Below are 21,717 nucleotides of genomic sequence, written 5' to 3'. Positions count from 1 at the left end.
GTTAAGCACGTTAACGAGATGAAGCGTTATTAATCTGCAGAGTTTTAACATTTGAATCATTAATCTTTAAAATGCCAGAAATAGAACCATGGTTATTTTCACAAGTGTTTCCAAACAGTGTAAATTCCCACAAAATAAATGAGAAAAGCATCCTGGAGGTCGATATACTTTGGTGATATTTTAAATGTTTCCTCACACGAGATGCACATTGTTTTTGACCTGTTTAATGAGCTGCGGCGGGTAAAAATAGAGGAATTTGATGAATTCGTGTTATTGGGATGAATGTACTGAGATGCAATCAGTCTGAAAAGATTAAAGGATGCAAACAACTATAAAGAAATAATAATAATAATAATAATAATAATAATAATAATAATAATAATAATAATAATAAACTCCTAAATAAATAAAGTTGCAACAAAAGGAAACGTTTGACTTCAGAAAGACACAAAATAACAACGCATGGATTCAAAAAGACATTAAATAAAGAAAGAAAGAACGACAACAACAAAGTAGGAGGTGAAGATCAGCAGCAGGTAAACAAGAAGAGACGAGCGACATCACCGGTTTGGAGATTCTTTAATATTATCGAGAATAAAAAAATCTTCTCTGCCTCAGAGGCCAAGAGCTCCTCTTGCAGTCTCGTGTCCTCATCAACAAACAACTGAAACGTACGATCGTCCAGATTGAACTTGGGGCAGTGCAAGGCCATCGGTCTGCGCTAAACAACTGACGGGAGTCGGTCAGACACTAGGCCACTGTGAATAAACACGTTTGGAGAATAAAAATCATTTTGGAGAGTTATTCTCAAATTATGAGTGAAATGTAAAATGCTGAACTGAAGATAAAGGATAAAACATGTCAGTTGCCCCCTTTCCCCCCTCACCCCACTGAAGGGAAAACTAATTACCCAAAGACAAGGCGCCATTTCGCTTGGGAGGGGCCTCGAGGGGGCCAATCAGATTACAGTACAGGCCCGGGTAGCCCCGCCCCTTCCTTTTGGCTAGTTGTGAAAACAGAAGCTGAAGAAACTTGGTCACCAGTTAACAGGGAAGCCAGTTGATCCGTAACACCAGTCTAAAAAAAAGTCCTTTTCTTGCAAATGCTTGAAAACTGAAAAGTTACCTAATTGTGCCAAGAGGGCAGTTTTGAGGAAGGTCCAGAGGAAGAGCTTATATTTGTCAATAAGATCCTGTTTACACCACAACGTTCCAAGTGGCAACGCCTCCTTTGTTTCAGAAAACTTTTTCAATTACGTGGTAAAGGCAGAGACGGCTGCAGTGGATCGGAGCGCCGCTGTCGTAGAAACGGATCCCCTGAACACGACAAAAGTTTGGAGGCTACACAACGTTGCAATGCGCACACACACACACACACACACACACACACACACACACACACACACACACACACACACACACACACACACACACACACACACACACACACACACACACACACACACACACACACACACACACCAGCTCAAAATGAAAATTCCTGCAGCCTCTGTTGATTAAAAAAAAAAAAAAAAAAAAAAGAAGAAATATCTGGATGTTTGCCAGCAGAAGACATCTGTGTATTTATATTTCTGTATGCCTCCTCCTCCTCTTCCTCCTCCTCCTTTTCCTCCTTATCAAAAACACAGAGACATCATCATCAGCCCTAACAAGCGTGGAAATGACTGGGACAATATTTTAATTGAAATATTTCATCGTGAAATCAGTTTCCAGGCCAAGAGGGAGGGGGACCCGGCCTTATCGAGCACAGGCCATTAGCTTCCAATTAACACGCAGCGACTGAAGGAGGAGACGCTCCAGTGTGGGCGGATTAGGACCAGGAGGAGGATTTAGACCAGGACCCTCCCTGCAGGGTGGACGGGAGGGGCATGCCGCCATTGTTACACTAACTATAGGTAATATAGATTAGGCCGAGTAATTTGACTCAGAATTACGTCTTTCCAAATGAATGTTCAGCACACAATAACTGGATGGACGAGTGCAATTAGCTGCCATCTCCGCTCGTGTGTCGTGCGTCAAGCGTGACCCTTCATTGAGTTTGTGTTGGTTCATAAACTGCAAAAGATAAATGATATTCACAGGTCTGCACGTCGGAAGGAAAAGTAGGGATGTAACAGCGTGAAGACGTGGGATTGAGGTATTATTATTAAACGAGAATTGATAAATATATACATTATATTTAGATTTCTATCATTTATTATTTGATATATTAAATTAGATAACTGGTGCATTTATTTTTATCTAATCTATACTTAAATACATACAATTTATTTTGACTAACCTACACGGATTCAAGTAATAAATGCGACATATATGTAGTTTAGTCTTTTTTCTATTCTTCGGGCATAAATCATGTCTTTTTTATTTTTTTCATATTTATTGTGAGGCTTTCAAATTAATGGTTTAAAAAAGTTTGAAAATATGTGAAGTTTTCTTTCTGTGGTTTTTATTACTGTAAAGAGATCGATAAAATTTTATTGTAATAATCATCTTAAACATAAAATCGAGGTGAATTTTAAACTGTTTTAAAAAAAAAAGGCAATTTATTTTTTAACTTCACTGAATTAAATTTTTTTTTTTTTAGCAAGAAAATCCTTTATTTTGAAGCAGGACTTTGTGCTCGGGGCTAAAACGAGAGTGCAGTGTTACAGTGATACTCGCTGCTTTTATTAAAGGCACTGCATCATCATCACCATCATCATCATCATCATCGACCAGTACATTCACACTGGTGACATTTAAAAACAACTAAAATTAGTCACAGCTGACATTTCCATTCAAGATGAAGTGAATGTCACAGAGATAACGGAGAAACACATCAAATCACATGAATGTTGGACTCACTGGGCATCACCTCAGACACACACACACACATACACTCACACACAAAAAAATAATTTAACTGATGAGATTGATGTCCTGAAGGCATCACAACTGAAATATCCAGCTCTCACACTGACTCCATTCATCGGTTCTTCCCATTTATGAGAATCTAACAGAACATCATACCAGGAAAATGGAAGATTCCAAACTTGGTCTGACCTTTGTCCTACAGAAACGCACACAAGCTGACTTTTATCGCTTCCTGGGAAACATGTGTTTGGGTTCTCAGGGCGCCACGTCGGAGGGCTGGAATCCTTTTAACGTTGAATAAAAAAGCTGCTGATCCTCGGGACTCAAGAGCAAATGAATATGTATGCTGTTTGTTCTCCGGGGTACTTTTTGGAGAGTGGATAGTAAAAATCGAACCAAAAGGAGCAGAAAAGAGCCAAAAATGTCTATTTTAATATCCAACTTCACCTATCAATGAGCTGAAAGATTTGCAAACTCAAGGTATTCTCAATTTAGAGTCAAAAACAAAAGAATCAAAGAGAACATGCAAATTCAACATGGTCCTAATTAACAGACCTAAAAGAAACATGTGGGGCTCTGAACCAATCATCTGACTCTCATCACATACAACCTCTGGATCATTTCATTTAGGCAGACGTAGAAGATGTAGACTCTGCAGAACATAAATGTCACCGAATACATTTGGTTGCTTTGGTCTGAGAAGTAGAATATTGAATCCAGGCTTGGTGTTGGACCCTTTCTAGGTGCTTTGCATGTCTTCCCTGTGCTACCTTGGGTTTTTCTGCCCAGAGTACTTAGACGTCCTCGCATTGGACGTTAATTGGTTAATTGGTGACCCTGAATTGCCCTTAGGCGTGAATGTGTGTGTGTGGTCTGTCTCTGTGTTCTGATTGGCTCCAGCGCCCTGCGACCCTACAGGAGATACAGGATATAAGCGGTCCAGAAGATTGACGGACCAATTCACACACTTACTGGTCGATGCTGAGCGCCATCAGGCAGGGCACTCAATCCACCCGTTGGGCACAATTTGAAGTTCATCGTCTTGCGCAAGGACACTCAGGCATATGGACAGGGGGCGATGGGGAATCAAACCTGCAACACTGATTGACTCTACCAATGGAGACAACGCTGCCCATAGAGGAGAAATGGTTGGATGGATGAAAGAGTGACCAAAAGAGCATTAGTGTGTCACGTTTCTTCAGTAGTATCAATAAAGTTATTGTGTCTTTATTTCCATTCTTCTTCATTAATTAAAGGTCAGTGGCTGAGCAGTGGAAGCTCTGCAGCAACCATCAACCATCCGTACTCCACAGTCGGAGGCGATCCGTCACGGCTTCAGAGGGACTGTGGGATCCTCGGAGGCGCAGCAGTGTGAGTTCCCATGTGTTTTCACGGCGTTGCACTGTGAGGTCCAGCGGTCAGACAGGCGGGCGTGTAGATCTTCACCGTCTCGTCCCAGGAACAGTCGACGACCTGCAGACGACACGGACACACAAGGAAAGCTTCATGGTCCATCTTCACATTACAGTGTAATACTGTTTTACAATAGCATGGGAACATGTATTATGCATTCTGCTTCAGTAAACTCAAGACAGAAAACCGAGCGACCTTCATTTGGCGTTTCTTTTTCTTCACTTTCATGCTTCAGTTCAGGCCAGGTTTTCTTTTTTTCAGAGGAAAAAAATGTAAATGTCCCACGTTATTCTGTGAGACCGCATTGAAAAACATGTTTTTCTTCATTTAAAATGATCGGCTCTCCTGGAGCCAGAGGATAGAGTCATTCATCTTCACCTTTTCCCGTAAAAGTTTGAGGGGATTCGTGCGTCACAAAGATGAACCCAGAGGAGTAAACCCCTGAACCACAACAGGTATTTATTTTTTAACTTTATCTTCCCTAGTGGGGTTCGCCGACTCAGACTGGGTGCTCTCAGCTGGAGGAGAACACGAAGTAAAAACGCACTCTGTGATCACGAAGAGAAGCGAGAATCACCACAACTAATCTGTTGTCTGCAGCGAGAGACCGAAAAGACGGGAAATCAGCCCATGGTGTCCTATCGGGATCGCTTGAACCAGTAGTTGTAGCTGAATTAGCTTTTATCCGCCTGTCAGGGATGAAGGCGCTCAGAGAAACGCTCCGCTGCTTGCAGGTTTCCTCTATAGAGTGAAATCTGTCTTTCTCCCACCAGCAACCACACATAAAGAAGATCCCCCTCATCCCTCCATTACCTCTAATCCATCCTGCTGCTTTCATCAGTATCCACTTATTTGACTTAAATGAAACCTTTAATCCAGTTCTTATTGATGCATTCATTTGGTCTGGATCAACAAATACACATGAAAAAACCCTCAAGTAATTCAGGTTGTGTGTTTCTGCGGTGCACTTGTGAGGGATCCGGCCTGTTTTCCACCGCAGATTGTTTTTGTGTCGCCAGCAGGGAACATTCAGTCCACATGTTGCTGAAAGCTTTTTTTTTGTTTTACCTCTAATTGCTGAGCGTTAAAGCTTCCCCACGAGCCACAATCAGTCCACGGACACAGAGGAAGACAAAGGTTTGCGTCAACGGCTCGGGGAAAAAAAAATAATGGGTTTGGGCTTCGGTTTGTTCTGGCAGACATACAAACGACCCCCAATAAGGAAGGGAAATGATCACGAGACGCACTCTGACGTCTGGAATTGATCTCTTAAGAGGTAAACTTCAGTTTACCCCGGCTGATTTCCATTGTAGGTACTTAATAAGGAAAATGATTCAGCCCGTGAAGTCGGATCCCGTCACCGCTGACAGGATTCGGTATCTAAACCATAACGTCAAGACCAGTGGTTCGCCAGTTATTTTCAAATTAGGTGGAAGTTTAAACTCCATATGGAATAGTAAATAGTTCACAAAGATAATGCTGATACCAATATAATGGGGAAGAAATTCAGAAAAACACCACATCCCTACATTTTATTAGTGAAAAATAAGTGTGAACATCGGCAAGTTCTGGCCAATTAACAATAATTCTCTAATCGCTACAACCGACCAATTAAATCGGCGGGCCGAATAAAGCTCTACAAGAATAAATCTTTAAAACATGCTTCCCATAAAAGGCATCACTTCTGCACCGAGAATAAACCAAAACACCAAAACAAGACCATCACCACTCATCGCAAATAATTTCCATCCAAAATTTGAGATGTTTACAAAAAAACTGAATTTGTAGAAATCAAACTCTGGGAATGTTTCTCTAACTGACGTGATCTTGGGAAACCTGCCGCAAGGCATTCTGGGATATCAAAGAGGGCGTAGCTGCAGCTCAGGCCCGAAAAACAAACATTTCAACGATTCAGCCCGAGAAAAAAAAGCCAGACTTTCTCAAAGAAAGAGTCATGAAGCCAAGAGGACAGTCGGAAATGTTGTGAAACTGACTGTTAATCGCTTAAATGCCGTTAAATGCTGGAGATACGAGAGACGAATCTCCTTCAGAAAGGTATTGACAAGGTATTTGAGATGTATATCAACAACTAAAACCGGCTCCTGAGGTGGTTTTAGTAAACAAAGAGAAGTACCTTTACTTAGATGGATTGATGATTAAAGTTTGACGGCACAAGGTGATAAAACCGATACATTAAGTTGAAAAAACGATGTAAAACCTCCCAGGTAAGGATGTTAAAATGAACCTTCCTGATCGTGTAGAAGTCAGGATTTGAGGTTGTGGCTGTTCCTGCAGTGGAGGCGAACGTCCAGCTGTATCTTTAATGGTTTGGGACGCCGCTATCAGCTGGACGGCACGCCTCTGTGCGAAATGACACGGTTCCTCTCTGTCATCTCTCCTGGCTGCAGAACACAAACCGGCTGATGAGTTTCCAGTTTCAAAGTGGTTCTGCTTCACTTTCAACCGTCCACTTCACAAGTGGCTCCGCATTTGATTAAACAGAGAAGAGAAGCTGCAGCCTGCTCAGCGAGGAGAGGAACTATTACATTGATGATTGATAAAAAAAAGTGACCATGGACACTCAACGGCATCCACCCAACCCTCAAACATCCAACTGGGGAAAGTAACTCCAGCTCATCCCGGCTCACTACGGGCACAAGTCGGGTAAATGTGAGCAGGAATCCAAGGCAAACTGGACTGAACAGCGGATTGCAGCGATGCTTACAGCCAACTAACCCCCAACTAACAGCGAAACTAGTTGGCCTGGACTCAGAAATAAAAAAACTGATGTAAAACTAAGAGATTCAAGGATAGCAATCTTTGTGCCGTGCCTCTTAAAGAGACAGGCACACAGAATTAATAGTATGAGGGTGAGTCTTTGAGTGAGACGATGGGTGCAAAAGGTTTTTGGCCCAAAAAGAAACACTGCTGCAGATCTACTTTCAGATAACCTCTCATTGTCTGAAGGAAATTCAGGTTATATATAAAAGATTTATAAAGGCATTAAATGTGTCAAGTTCAACTCACGTTGTTGAAAAAACATTGTAGATGTTGGTACTTAGAGGTTACCGTGCATTTCCTTTTACCATCTGTTTGACCAAAGAGACGGCCAGAAAGAGAAGCTCTCACCACCTTTGCAGGGTTGGAAAACCTCGCAGTGAGTTAATAACCTGGGCGTTCTCTTTGACTCTGAGCTGGATTTTTCCCCCCGCCCAAATTAAGAATATAACAAAACCGGATTTTATCACTTAAAGAACAGAGCCAGGGTGCGCTCGTTTCAGCCTCTGGCCAGCACGGAGGTGCTGATGCACGTTGTTTAGAGTCGTTTAGATTATTGCAATGCCCTGCTTTCTGGTCTTAACAAGGAAACCATCTGCAGCCTTCAGCCGCTCCAGAATTCAACAACACGAGTGACGATGACCAGAAGACGGGACATTACACCCGTTTTAGAATAACTGCATTGGCTTCCCGTGTGTTTCAGGATTGATTTTAAGATTTTATTATTAGTTTTTAAATGTCTTAATGGTCTTGGGTCATCTTGTCTTTCTGACCTGCTTTTACGATATGAGTCCTCGCAGCTCCTGAGGTCCTCTGGTGCCGACCTGTTAAGGGTTCCTAGTGTCAGGACCAGGAGCTATGGTGAGGCCTCATTCGTTTGTGGAACACCCTCCCGGAGGGCCTCAGGGCCGGAGGAGACTGTTGGTGTTTTTAAAAGCAGGCTCAAGACCCACCTATTTAATATCGCCTTTAATTAGTTGATTATTTGACTTTTATTGTTCTGATGTAGCCAATGTTTTAAGTCAATTTCTTTTATTTCATTTATCAATTCATTTTCTAAGCTGTTATTTATTTTACCCCAGTGTCTCCTCATGGGGGCGCTCCGCATCGGGAGTTGAGTCTGGTCTGCCTGTGGGGGGCTTCGTCCTGGGGGCCACTGACCGTGGTGTGGGCTCCTGACCGGCTGGGTCGGGGCGGTCCGCTGTGGCTCCGCTCGATGCAGATGGTGTTTTCTCTCCTGGCTCATCAGTCCCCGGCCATTCGGCGTGTCTTTGTGTTTTGTTATTAATGTCTGTAAAGCACTTTGTGCTCCAGAATGCATGAAAAATGCTATATAAATGATTTGATTTGACATGCCTATGCATAATTACTTCCTACATGAAAGTGAAACTGTATTTCTAGATGCATTTTTTGCTTTAATCTTGATTGATAATATCTTTTTGCATTTTCACACGGTTATTTCTTGCCCCTGGGCATTCATGGCATAAGCTAAGATTGAAGTTGTGCATAACAAACTGGAGTCACAAGGAATTTAAAAAGCTGAGTAGTCCTCAGGGTTCAAAGCATTTAAAAAAAAAAGAAAAGCAGCAGCTTGTCGTCCGGAAGGTACGGCAACCATACGAAGATGAAGTATTAATGGTGGAGACAGAGTCTGAGGTCATGCTGCTGTCTTCTATTTGCTTTTGTCGTGATGCTTCGCATTTTGATGACGTATGCGGCGGTGCGACTCTGGTGGCTGCTGTTGCCAGATTGGCTGTTTCCCCCCCCGACATGTTAAGGCCCGTTTCCAGTGTGCCTTACCCAGGTTTTCCACTGGAAGGCTCAGAAATCTGGCAACTTTTTAAAACAGCATTAAACTGTGAGAGCGCCGTTCACTAACACCAGAGTGAGCGCCGCTCACAGTCACGTCTTTGGTAAAAGAAAAATTATCCAGCCTGGCAAACTTATCGAGCTCATTTTTAGTTATCGTGCAATTAATTGATTTATTGATTATCGCGACAGGCCTATTGGTACCACATCTGATGTCTGCCGTGTTTGATAGTTCTTCCTATCAGCGCCACAGTTTTCTTCATCACACAGGGTCGCCCAAGCTTTTTTTTGTCAAACTACAGCAACAGTGCGATGACGAAGGCTGTTGCACCCGCCCTTCCCGTTCTGACACGGAGCCAAAAACACAAACACAGTCTGAAATAGTGAGGAGACTAGAAAAAATAAATCCTAATAGACTGAAGCACTTATACTTTAACGTCCAATTTGAATGTCTGAAACCTCCTCCTCCCTCCTCATCGTCAGGCATTCCCCTTTTGCCCGATTGAATCTTCGAATCAGTGCGCTAACAAGCCGAGCGGCCTTTCAGGACAATGAGTAAGCAAAGTTGTCGGGCGGTGACTCAGCCACCGAGAAGAGGAATGCCCTTCTTTAATTAACTTTAACTGCCAGTCGTAGCACAAAGGCTGCCAGGACTGCAGCAAAGCACGGAAAAAGTAGAGCGAGGGAGAGGAATGACGCGATCGCTAATGAAGAAAAAAGGCTACGAGACTTAAAGGAAAAGGTTCAAAGTCTGAGGGTTGTTTAATGTTTTGTCAAATGTCTTTTTGAAATTCAAGTCATAAGGAGAAGATGAGCGAATGAAGAAGAGGTAATTAAAAGACTAATAAGCTGGTGGCAGACTTGTCCTCTAAGAGGAAAGTCACATTTTACAACATCATCGCTGCTGAATTGTCGAGGTAACGGCGCTCTGAGTGAAGCTTTTCATCTGCGAGCGTCATGAAGGTGGTTTTTCGTTAACATGACAACAAATATCTTAATTTATGAAGTGAGTCCATTCATGAAGCCCGTAGCTAAACAACAGAGCAAAATAGTGTAACTTGGAACCTAAAAGTCTACTTCTAGCACCAACATGCAGATATGATTGTTGTACCTGAATGTGATGCGTGTCTTGTAATTGAAAATATATTATTTAGCTTTGACTTTGCTCTACATACACAACATCAGTCAGGGTTTACTGGGCTCTGACCACTTTCTAAAATCCCCTATGATGTAGCACCGAGACCCAATGCTGCATCTCAATGCCCTGTGTAAACAGATTACTGTTACTGCTCTGATAAAAAACATGGTCCCGAATACTAAAACTTTCACTGAAAAGTTTTTATACCAGGTGAAAACGCTGGGGCCCCGTCTCCATTACTATTTCAAGTGAAAACAGAAAACCTTTGTTAGGTTTTGGGGCGCCAACTCTGTGTCCATGTTAACAGGAGAAAACGCAACTTCTCTGAAACGCTGCTATTCCGCATGCGCACCACGGTCGTCGTAAATGGTTCTGCACATGTGTGAGTAAGATCGGAGGCCAAAATGATATTTGTATCTTATTCTTATCAAACTCTATAAATCAGATTAGGGTTGGGCGATACGGCCTAAAATCTAGATTGCAATATAATTTGGTAAGATATATCTATATAGTGAAAATCTCTTGGTTCTTGCAACGTAGTCTTTTTCTAATTGCATTTTTTTTAATATATATAAATATTTTCCTCTTCTTCATTGCCCAAGAAAAACACATTCCAACCCCAAACTGATCACTAAAGGGATCTGGACATTAATCATGTTTTGTTATAGCAGCGGAAACCGTGAGCGTGGCATTTACAAGACGGAAGTTTTATGCAACGACCGACCTACGGACCTGCGACTCTTTGTCACCATACATCCCAACATGATCTATCGCCTCATCCTGTCTCTTACCAACGCACACAATACCCACCCACAGGGCACAAAGGTTCCTGCAGCTTGGTTTGTGTGTTATTGGGTGTGTGAGTGTGTGAGTGTGCGCTCACGGAGCAAAGAGGGTGATCCATCAGACACTAGTGGCTACGCCTGGATAAGACCACACCAGTGAGTAAGGGAGGGAGATAGTAAATGGGAAGAAAAGGAAGTGATTAAAACCAAAACTGATTAAAAACAAGCAGTGATAAGAGTGGGTTAGCCCTACTATCAGTAAAATAAATTAAAACACAAGAGCAGAGAGAGTGCAAACGAGACAAAAAACTAGACGGAGGAAAAGGAGGTGGGAGGAGACATTTTGGAAAATCGAAGAAAATTGGGAGTGGTGGGATATCTCAGAGTGGGACGGATACTGTAGCGTTGAGGAGTTGTAGTAGATTAGCCTGATATCAGGATAACTGGACTGGGAGAGAGTGTTTATGGAAATGATGTGCGAGTTCATTTGGAGTTCTTGCGCTAAAATTTGATGCAGCACAACATCTTAAATCTCATATATTGTCACTGTGCAGTTTGACTCTCATTCCTCCTGATCTGCTGATCTCACCTATCTAAAAATCATTGGAAAGTCTGTATCAGCAATCCTATGTTGAATTACCAAGCAAAAGCCAGAAATATAATATTTTATTAATGATTTCTTGTGTTAAATGTACTCAAGCTTATATGTAAGAAACTGAAAATTTCTCAATAGGTTTTATGATTTCGCTCAGCACCATAGAAATGCTGACGTAAGGACCAACTGCGTTCGTGGCGACCTCTAGTGGATGTATTCCTTCTGACAGCAGTATGGTAGATGAGACTGAACCTTGAATGGAAAAAGAGTCTCTTGTATCGTGTTTTCCAGAAATCTCAACAAGCAGTATTTATTTTATATTTTCATATCTAATGCAATATTTTTGCATTTACATATAAAAACAAGGCTTCAAGTTTACAAGAAAAAGTTTTTGGTTCATTTTCTTACTAAAATACTCAAAGTTTCAAGATGTGAGGTCTTCAAACATCTACTTGAGAGAAAGGACAGACTCCATGCTGACCTCCAGTGGCCATATGACTTATGACAGCAGCAATGTAAGCAGTTGTTTTGAGTATTTCAGGCAGCTGAGAGGGAACTGAAGCCTGCATTTGATTTGTTATTTGAACAAAAGCAGTGGAAACTACAATGCTTTTCTGCTGCTGCAGTTAACACAATAAAACCTCTGAATGCGGCAGTTTTTCTCTCCGTATTCACTAAACACATTCAAAAAAAGATGCTGATTCTCAGAAAAAATAAAACAATATGTTGTAAATTCATCCGACCCATAGTTGTAAATCAGAGTTGGGACTGAGGGTGTCACATTACACAATACTATTATTGCACTCGTTTAGGTAGTAACTATTGTGAAATAGTTTCATTACTAAAGATTTGGCGAGCTTGTGACAGTTACTTTTGGATACAGAGCTGCTGTCTCTCTCTGAATGTTTTGCCCTTGACCTGACCGCTTCCCTCCAAGGAAGAAAAATGGCCAAGATGAGTATTACTGAGGCGGAGAAAGCTGAATTGTGACTTCTCGCAGAGACGCGGGATATTGCCGTCGCGTTTCCACTGAACAAAGAGCTGAGTCGGCCAGTCACAGTGATGAGGACTGAACTGTACATCACAGCTGTCAGAGACAAACACAAGCTGGAGCGAAGCTGTGCTCTGTTTGCCGATATGCTGACAAAACCCAACGAACGAGGACTGTAAATGTGGATACAACTAATTAAAAAAATTCACTTCCAGAAGTCCGTCCATCCGTCTTCAATCATCGTGAGAGGCTGCAGCTGATCCCGGCTGGCTGTGGGTACAACCGAGACGGATCGCCGGTCCATCACAGAGAGCCCACGCACGGCAACCAGAGGTCATAATTACCAAATGTTTCCATCATTAATCTAATTTATCTTAACAATGATGGAATAATTGGACAGCTCTGCGTCATTTCGATAAATCTGTTTACCGAGGGCGGCGCTTTTCATTGTTGCAAACAGACTCACTGATATTGTGGTAATTAAATCTGTCATGAACTGACTGGAGACGCAGGATTGTACCTGGCTTTGACCCGTCAACTGTCCGGAAAACAAACTGATGACAAATGTGTTTTATTATAATCTATATCTGTATTTTTATATTTATGAAGTTGAGAAAAATTAAACAATTGTCTGAGAGTTTAAGTGAAATGATCATTTCTGGAGAAAAAAAAGTAAAATGTTTTTGGTTGTCTGCTTTGTTTTTCTAACAAAGTATTTCCGGGTTCCCATTAGGTCTTTTCTGGGTCTTTTTTTTTTCCTTTTTCGAAGATAAAAAAAAACATTCAGGAACCATTTACACATCGTTTTCACATCTTGTCTGTTTACAAGGAAACGGCAGAAATGATTAAAACGATGTAGTTCAGCATGTAGGGCCACTAGTGGGTGCTGTTGGTTGTTATTGGAATGAAACCACACACATGCTAAAAGAAATATACGTTATATACATTAACAATGACGAGTACACCGACATTGGTATGGACAGACGATGAAGTTGGATTGTTATTACGGTGACTGTCAACTGTAAAACTATCAAGTCCCAGGAGAATCTGGACTGGGAGTAAAAACGCTGTTGTAGTCCACCTACTGAGCATGTGCAAACGAATTGTTTACTATGGCTGTGGTGCACATGCACAGTAGCAGCGCTTCCGCCGTCTATATGGAGACGGAGCCCAAGCATTTCCAAAAAGTTGCGTTTTCTCCCCGTTTCCATGGAGATGGATTTGTAGCATTTTCAAAAAGTTGCGTTTTCAGCTGCTCCGAGCACCGTTGTCGTGTAAACGGACACCCAAAAGACAGCAAAAGTTTTACGTTTTCACTAAACGTCATTCTCTCTTGCCATAAAGCACTGGATAATCTCCCCTGACAGTCTTCTAATAGTTTTTATGAACTTATTGTTATTGCAGAAAAAATGTCGGAACACTTTTGGACAGGCGTCCTCAAATCCGGGCCTCGAGAGCAGATGTCCACATTTTAGCTCTAGCCCAGCTTCAGCACGCCTCAATCTAATGTTGACGTCATCACCAAGCTTCTAAAAAAGCCCAGTAACGAGCCCCTTATTGAATTCAGGACACCGGCCCTCAAGACCCGGAATTGAATACCCCTGCTTTAGGAACTCAATCACACCTTTGAGTGAATTTAAAATCCATTTTACAACAGCCTACTATACACTTTACAGGAACCAACAAACACTTTTGGTGTGACCACAATATAACTGAAACCTAAAAATGAAGACAACATCCCAGCTCCGCTTGAAGACGAGAGCAATCCGAGATTTCAGACCTCTGCCAAGTGTCGACAAGGACACAGGGAAATGACATTCATTCATTTATTTAGTTTGGTGATCACGTGATTTCATTTCATACTTTGAGATAAGACACTATATTGCAAAATGAAAATGTTCTATTGTGACACTTATTTTGATCTGGATCACAACCAAAATCGAATGGGTTCTTCCTTTGATCAAAATGCTCCCGTGTACCCATTTTTATGAAGATCGGCTCATTGGTTTTTGAGAAATCTTGTTCACTGACAGACAGACAAATAAACGCGGATGATTTTATAGGCTGATGTAAAAAAAAAACTACCTCCAAATCAACTACAGCAGTTTTGCGAGACGTCCAGACATCTTCAACTAATGCTAACAGACAAAACAACGACAAAACAACTAGTTATAACTGCATTTATGAAAATCTGTAAGACTGGATGGATGGATGGATGGATGGATGGATGGATGGATGGATGGATGGATGGTCATATCTTTGATGTTGGACCCTGGATTTTCTCTGCGTTTATCTCCAGTGAAAAGAACTGAAATGAGTCCAGCTGACTCCCCGGAAGGTAGAGAATCAATCTGAAAGCTAATGGCACTGAGCACGGTCTACATTTAACGATCTTCAAACTCCCTTTGTTCTTTTAAGGTGCACGACCAGATTGAGACATGTAAATGCAAATTTGCTTAAAGTTATTTTAAGAGCTAAAACAAAGCAGAATTTTCCCTCAAGGACTTCCAAAATGACAAGGTGACAAAGTCGAGCTAATCCCTGCTGACTCAGCTGTTTTTGACAATAATTTACCAATCGGGGCAGCGAGCCTCGAGTTTCTAGTTTCTGACAGTACTTCCCACACAGTGACATCGGGCTGAACTCTGCGTTAGATCGCTTTCTCCGGAGAACCTCGTCAGTGCAGGACAGACCCCATCTACAACCCCACACGTGTCTAAATGAGCTGAAAACTGCATCTGACACTGTTGGCCTTTTCAATCCGCCGCTTCCTTACCGACACATCAGAGCGCGCGGCAGCCCGACAGCCCGCTGTTGGTGTGTGTGTCACTGTGTGTGAGGGTTAACCCGCTCATGTGGGGACAGATTGATGGATGGCCCCATTTCACCAGGTCCAGAAACCAGAGATACAGACTGGGTGTGGACTGACTGCGCCATTCCACACAAGGAAGGAGTGAAAGTAATGATCCAAAAATCTAAAACATGCACCCTCGAAGTAGGGATGCACCGATCTCATTTCCTTCCTATCCGATCCCGATACCTGAATTTGGATATCTGCCAATACCGATACTATTCCGATACCAGAGCTCTGTTTGCTTTAAAATTATTATTATCATTATTGTTGATTTTTTATGAGGCTGTAATAAACTCCTCTCAACAGGCAAGTATAAAATGTACTAATGTATGCATGTATTCTCTCAAAATGCACCTTGAGGTTAGTATCAGGTCAGAAAAGGAAGCAGTACAAACTATTTTTGTTCAATTTGGACAATGTGGGGGTCTGCGTGACGTCATCATCTTGTTCCGTCTTTAAAACCTCAGAATCACTTTATTAATCTCTGGGGAAATTATTTAGCAACGCAGCACAAACAGCATTTTCCCGGCTCTGACGCAGCACAAACAATTGGGACTATTTTCACTGAGTTTTTCAGCGATTCCACTATATTTTCTACCATTTACCCTCTGATTGACTTTAATAACGCTTCTAAACCAGTGAGGCTCATAGCAGCTGCAGCAAAGCTGCGACGTATTAAATAATTTCTTGTCTGACAAAGTTGAGCATTGTCTTAACGAGATGAAAGCTTCCTGCGGTTTAATCCTCATGGATTTATTTACAGAGTCCTGCATAAAAGATCAGGGCTCACAGTTTCACGGCAAGCTTCCTGATTACAGATCTCTTCTCCTGGAGCCTGAAATTATTGCAATTATCACCTCAGTGTTGTACGTCTGCGCCAAACTACCCGAGTCACAGCTCAGCCCGGTGTGTCTCCAATCAATACAAAAGTTAGTGGAGGAGAGTTTGCAAATGATTCATGGGAGCAGCCCACATCCTGAACTCTGCTGCTCACCTCACGAATGTGGCAGAAGTTACAAGGAAATACTCGACCAAACATTAATCTCCTGACTGCTGTGTTTACAATAAACAGAGCTTAATGGGAGGTCGATGGACGAGACTACCTGAGGCCAGTGGTGAGCATTTTAACTGGGTCACTGAAGCATAAAATTTGATTTTTAGAAATGTTAATTTGTTGTGGTGAATAAAGAGAAAACACGGGGCCTCCACAGACAACTCCAGCCTAATTCATACGTGACACGCAAATGATAGGTGAATGCTTGGCGTTGCTGCAAACCGTCTCTGTACAGCCTCCGAGTCCACGACATCTCCTCCACATTATTTAGGAAACACAAGCAAGAAAGTACGTGCAAACGCTTCAACACTTATCATGGTCTGTTACTTCACAGTATTCACCCCAAACATCAAGGGGGAAAAAAAGGGGGGGGGAACATATGAACGACCCGTGTTTGTCCTCTTAAATGAATGTGAGCAGAGACACACATTTAACTCTACAACCTAGGAAGGTTCCATTGTTGAAGTCGGGTTCACACTCATATAGTTTAAGGTCAAAGGGAACCACATCTCCCAAAGGAAAACCAACTTCAAGACAAAACCCGCTGCATATAGAAGAAGAAATAAGAACAAGAGTGTGTACATTATTGATCCGATGGAATTACTTCTACACTACCCATCCTATTCTTAGTTAACTGTAATGATACAGGCTCAGAGCAGCTATAACGTTTTACCTGGGGAGCAGCTGGGGTCAAAGGTCATGCTTCGGGACCTCTAAGTAGTGGGTTGGCTTTAACAACTTCAAGCCAACTCCTACATTTTGTTATTCTATTTTACCTTTATTTTACCAGAAAGAAATTGAGATTAAAAATCTTTTTGAAAAAGTGTCCTGGCCAAGACAAGCAGCAGTACATTAAGGTTCCAGACAAAGCAGGCGGATAAAACACGTCAAAAACATATAAGAAAAATGTCAATACATTAAAAACATGCAAACTTGCAAAAAAGACAAAAAAATAATATGTAAGTCGCCCATAAATTAAAATGAAGCCCATCTTTCAAAACATCCACAGACAGATGTGTCTGTCTCCGAGTCGCTAAGCAACTTTTTGTTGGTTCCAAGCAGATGGAGCCTTTTTTTCCCAGTTCAGTCGTGACTTTAGGAACAGACAATAAAAGGAGAGCCTGCGAGCAAAGATTATAGGAGTCTGTGTTTCTGTGACCGATGTAGGTCTGAAGGAAGGTTGGGAGCAGACCTAAAATACCCTTATAAATGAAAAACACTCCAGCGAATGAGTCTCCAAACACATAAAGAAGACCATCCAACACGAGTACACAGCAGACAATGATGTGTCAGACGTTTAAAATTGGCGGTGAACCTCAGAGCTCCATGGTTGACCGTATCCAGGGACGGTAAACTACGAGAGGAGGCGTGCATACACAAAACATCTCTATAATTCAGCACAGACATATGAGGAATGACACAGAATTTACTCACCCTTTTAAATCACACAGTCTAAAGATTTATCTATAATTCTTCTTGTATTAATACCAAACTCGATCATGAAAATTGAGTACTGAAAAGCTTTTGTCTGCTTGGTATAGATGACCTCTCACAGTCCACCTGCAATACCGCCACCGGCCACCAAGAGGCCACGCTTTGGGATCTACACTGTAAAGAGCCACGGCCACGGAGGGGGTCGTCGTCCACTCCTAATATCTCCTCCTATTGGTGGTCCATCCCCCATCTGGCGCTGAAGATGTGTCAAAACGAGCAACGCTCAACCCTAATTTACCTGATTAGGTATGTGTAGGTTGAAGTCCAGTCCGCAGACAAACTCTGTATGATGCTCCACGGTGTCCAGAAGAGGCTGATTTCGACTGTAATCCCAGAACCTAAACACAAACACAAACACACATTTTCTTACTTTTTTTCCACAATACTCTATTTTTCCACACTACGCACTTAAAAAAATGAAAAGAAAAGTTAAAAAAAGAACAGTTTGTTATCGAAACTCTGAATTGTTGCTGTCACATTCACTACTGTTTTCCACATCTGCTCTTTCACAATGAGGTGACATAGAAGCACTGAAAACGTGGCAACGCATCATATAAAATGATCAGTAGAACAGTTTTTAAATAAGAGTTGATGTGAATAACAGTAAGATTATGAAAGGGTTTAAAAAGGCAACATGCTCCCACAATGTGTATATTTAATATGAACAATATTGAAAAATAGTGTGGAGAGGATTCATGTGACTGAGGCCCTGTTTCCACGACAACATTTTGAAGCGCAAACGAAAATGTTTTGTTATGTTTTGGGTGTCGGTTCGGCTCTGAAAGTGGAACTTTTCAAAACAGTCCATCCCCATGGGAACGGGGCAGAATGCAACTTTTTGAAAACGCTACAACTCTGACTCCGTGGAAATGGGAACTGGTCCAACTCGGACTCCATCCATGTGGAAAATGCAACTTTTAGAAAACGCTGAGAAAGTGCTAAAAGAAAAACTTAACTGTTTGAAAACGCTATAACTCCAACTATATCGCCGTGGAAACGGTGGAAAACACAACTTTTTGAAAATGTTCTAACTCCAACTCCATCTCTGTGGAAATGGTGTATAACTCAACTTTTTGAAAATGCCACAACTCTGTTTCGATGGAAACGGGGGGAACTTTTGCACTTTTTGCAACTTTTCTGAAACACTGGTACTGTGTGCATGCGCAACACAGCAGTAGGAAATACTTGTTCTGCACATGCTCAGGAGACTGACAATAACAACGATGTTTCCTCCGGAGTGTCATGACTCCAGATTCTCCTGGGACTTGGTAGTTTTATTTTGACAGTCACCTTAATAACAATCCAACTTGGTTGTCTGTCCACTCCGATGTCCGTGAACTCACATTGTTAATGTTTATAGTGTCGTGTTCTCGGCTCTCATGTGTGTGTGTGTGGTTTCATTACAAAAAACAAGCAACAGCACCCACTCGTGGCCTAACATGAAAATTACATCATTTTCAATATTTCTGCTGTTTCCATTTAAACGGACATTATTTTCAAAACAATGTCATGTAAATGCGAAACTTTCCTGAAACAAAAAACCCCAAAATGATGCGTTTTCACTTGAAACATTGTCGTGCAAACGGAGACTGAAAGGAACAAGCTTCCCCATTCCCATCGTGCCTCCTCTCAAGTAATAGAGTTAAAAGATTACCGTCTTTGGATGTACCGTTATGATATCCATAAAATGTCAGAACTCATTGTGGAGTATCTGATGGGTGTGTGATTAACGAGAGGAGACTCATGTCTGCATATAACCACTAAAACGTTAACCGCTTCATTACACCCCTCACACAAATACAGATTGTGATTAGAGCATGAGGACTGCGAGTGAGAGCCGAGAGAGGAGAGACGTAAAAGGCATCAAGAGGACGGGATGCAGGAAAGACGGCAATCTGCAAAATGAGGTTATGAAAACTAAAGAAGGGAGAGAGAGAGAGAGAGAGAGAGAGAGAGAGAGAGAGAGAGAGAGAGAGAGAGAGAGAGAGAGAATAAAACACTGCCTCCAGACCTCAAGCAGCAGCGGCCAATCAGACTAATTGAAAGACTGTTTCTCTTCTTCGTCGTTGACGGACTGGCATTCGTGTGTGGGTGTGTGTGTGTGTGTGTGTGTGTGTGTGTGTGTGTGTGTGTGTGTGTGTGTGTGTGTGTGTGTGTGTATAGTCCTGACGCAGCAAGCCTCCCTCCAGACTCATCCACTTTGCAAATGTAATTAAATCATTTTCAGAGGGAACACTGCAGCTCCCATTGGGCTCCATTAGGTCCATATTAATACCACACACGCACACACACACACACACACACACACACACACACACACACACACACACACACACACACACACACACACACCAGAGGCCGAGCGTGAGGAGTGATTTACGCTAACAACTTGCTCACTCAATATATGATATCTCTCAATGCCCAGTTCTCCCTGGACGCCCATCGCTTAGTGTGTGTGTGTGTGTGTGTGTGTGTGTGTGTGTGTGTGTGTGTGTGTGTGTGTGTGTGTGTGTGTGTGTGTGTAAACTTTATTGCGGCAGTAAAGGCCAGTTCACTCCCAACGAGCAGAGCAGGTTTATTCCTGGACCGAACGTCAGCCCAGAGTTTTTCCTCGTAAACTCGGAAAAAAACAGAAAACGCGTCAATAAATTTGTATTGGGATGTTTTAGGAACGAGAGGATTTTCCAGAGTGAAGCCAAAAAGGCACCACAAAGCGAGAGATCGCAAATAAAGTAGTAGGGGCAGGATTGTTTACACACACACAAATAAAATCTAAATCACAGAGTGGCAGCAAAAAAAGAAGTGAGGTCAAACATATTAAACCACCAGTGACTGAGAAAGTTAAAGCAGACGACAAAAACTATAAGTAAAAAAAAACCCAACCAGCTGGGAATGTGTAAAAAAAAAACAAAGAAAAAAAAAAGCAACAAAAGCAACTCCAAAGAAACAGAAACAGTAAATATGATAAAACTTGTTTTACACATTGATGGTTGTTTTGAACCTGATTGCAGCAGATTTTTGTTTATTTTTACACATTTCTGCATCGCTTCCTGTCAATGGAGGTCAAATGATCATTTTTGTTGCACTTGTGACAATTTTCCTTTTTGCTCTATCCCTTCATGGTTTCTTCTCTTTTGCCTCTCTGTGGTTGTTTCTCGTCTTTGTTTTCATGGCCACAAAATTAGCACACGTTTTGTTGCATTCCTACAACATTTTGTTGTTTTCCTGTTCTCTTTGGTCAATTCTTATGGTTGCTGTTTTCACATGTTGGTTGTTTTGAAACCCCTTTGCGGTGTGATTTAGCCTCCTTTCTGATTCTTCTTTGACCAAAGTTTGTACCAAATTCTGTCTCTTTGTTGTTGTTTTGGGTCAACGTTTGTCCCTCAGTAGTGTCATTCAGGTAAGTTATTTTGTATATGTGGTATCTTTGTTTTAATTACTGGTTTAGTTAAGTCTTTGCAGTAGTTTGTTGTTTAAATCGTTGTGATTTCTTTCACCTCTTTGTCGCTATTTTGCCTTTTTTTGTGGATTCCCTTTGAATCTTTTTTGATCTCACTGATTCTGTGGCAACTTCTTCTCACAGTTACTGCACTTCTGAACATATTTACCAATCTTTCATTTTGTTAAGTATGCATAATCACAAAGACTGGGGTCTTTAAGTCTTTATGTGTTCACTCATTCATTCATCTCCTATAGTGCAGCGCAACATGTCTGAAACCTAATGAAGTGCAGCAGCAATAAAAAAAAAAAAATAAAAAAAAAAACTGGAATGGAATGAATGCATTACTGCCACAGAGAAGTCGGTCGGTGCACTAAGAGACGACCGTGATAATTCTGCTGCTCAGAGACGCCACAGCGTCTGACTGGCTTCATGGACCCAACAGCGGCAATGATTCACTGCCTGACTGCAGGATGAAGACGAAGACGAAGACG

General features: G+C 41.8%; 1 protein-coding gene across 2 annotated transcripts in view; it reads right to left on the bottom strand.

Annotated features, from left to right (window-relative positions):
- Positions 1 to 2,391: 2,391 nt before the first annotated feature.
- The window catches only part of pex7 (peroxisomal biogenesis factor 7), a 54,511-nt gene continuing 35,185 nt past the window's right edge, over positions 2,392 to 21,717 (bottom strand). For both annotated transcript variants that reach the window (XM_080491155.1, XM_080491154.1), the window contains exons 10-11: positions 18,023 to 18,122; positions 2,392 to 4,346 (exon numbers count right to left, since the gene is read on the bottom strand). In XM_080491155.1, coding sequence (XP_080347281.1) covers positions 4,263 to 4,346; positions 18,023 to 18,122 — 184 coding nt within the window. In that variant the 3' untranslated portion in view covers positions 2,392 to 4,262. The remainder of the gene's footprint in view (positions 4,347 to 18,022; positions 18,123 to 21,717) is intronic.

This window comes from Lipophrys pholis (genome assembly GCF_963383615.2).
Source record: "Lipophrys pholis genome assembly, chromosome: 21".
Classification (NCBI taxonomy): Eukaryota; Metazoa; Chordata; class Actinopteri; order Blenniiformes; family Blenniidae; genus Lipophrys; species Lipophrys pholis.
This window is presented reverse-complemented; position numbering and strand designations above follow the sequence as displayed.